The sequence below is a fragment of the Nannospalax galili genome, unplaced genomic scaffold (genome assembly GCF_000622305.1).
Source record: "Nannospalax galili isolate Female #2095 unplaced genomic scaffold, S.galili_v1.0 C48045721, whole genome shotgun sequence".
NCBI lineage: Eukaryota > Metazoa > Chordata > Mammalia > Rodentia > Spalacidae > Nannospalax > Nannospalax galili.
The window spans coordinates 1-719 of NW_008459963.1; the positions used below are offsets into that span (position 1 = coordinate 1).

General features: G+C 65.5%; 1 protein-coding gene across 1 annotated transcript; it reads right to left on the minus strand.

Moving 5' to 3' along the window:
- Positions 1-68: 68 nt before the first annotated feature.
- Positions 69-713, minus strand: LOC103728236 (adenine phosphoribosyltransferase-like). Its single transcript, XM_008826326.3, has 2 exons — positions 601-713; positions 69-470 (listed from the first exon to the last, which is right to left on the minus strand). Exons 1-2 carry the CDS (start codon positions 678-680, stop codon positions 287-289), a joined length of 264 nt encoding a protein of 87 aa, XP_008824548.1. The 5' UTR covers positions 681-713; the 3' UTR covers positions 69-286.
- Positions 714-719: the final 6 nt, after the last annotated feature.

Below are 719 nucleotides of genomic sequence, written 5' to 3' on the forward strand. Positions count from 1 at the left end.
CTATCTGAAGGTCCGGGGACCCCCAAAAGCACGTGAAAGCACACGTGAACGCCACAAACCCTGCTCTCAGAGTGCTAGCCAACCTTGCACCCTGTAAGAGGAAAGGCTAGCCCTGGACTCGAGGGTACAGCAGAGGCCATCTCTAGCAGGAACCGGCAGTGAGGGTATCAGAGGTCAGAGGTGGTCCCGCAGGGGGGAGAGTAGTCACTCACTGGACAACGCCCAGGGGAAGAACGGCGGGATGAGGGCCAGGGGGTGATGAAGGAAGGAATGGCTGTGGGACAGGCTACGGGGAACAGGAAGGGAAGAAGGATGGGGGAGCCTGGGCAGGGGAGACGGGCAAGGCCGGGCGCGGCCACTCGCCTGCGATGTAGTCGATCTTGCCTCCGTGCTTGGTCTTCAGATGACTGGCCAGGAGATGGATGGAAGCGCGGAAGGAATCCGGGTCCTTCAGGAGGGGCGAGATGTCCCTGGGAACAGAGGCAGGCTGGTGACCCGGAACTGGTCCGGCCTGGGGCCCACGGGATCCCCGGGCCGGCCACGCGCCCACGCCGGGAGTCCGGAGCGCGGCGCCAACGCCTAGCCGGCTCGTGCCCACACCTGAATAGCACGCCCGGGATGGGGAAGTCGGGGAAGCTGCGGATGCGCCGCGCCACCAGCTGCAGCTCAGGTTCCGCCATGGTCGCGTGCGCGGAGGGGAAGGATAGCGGTGGCGCAGT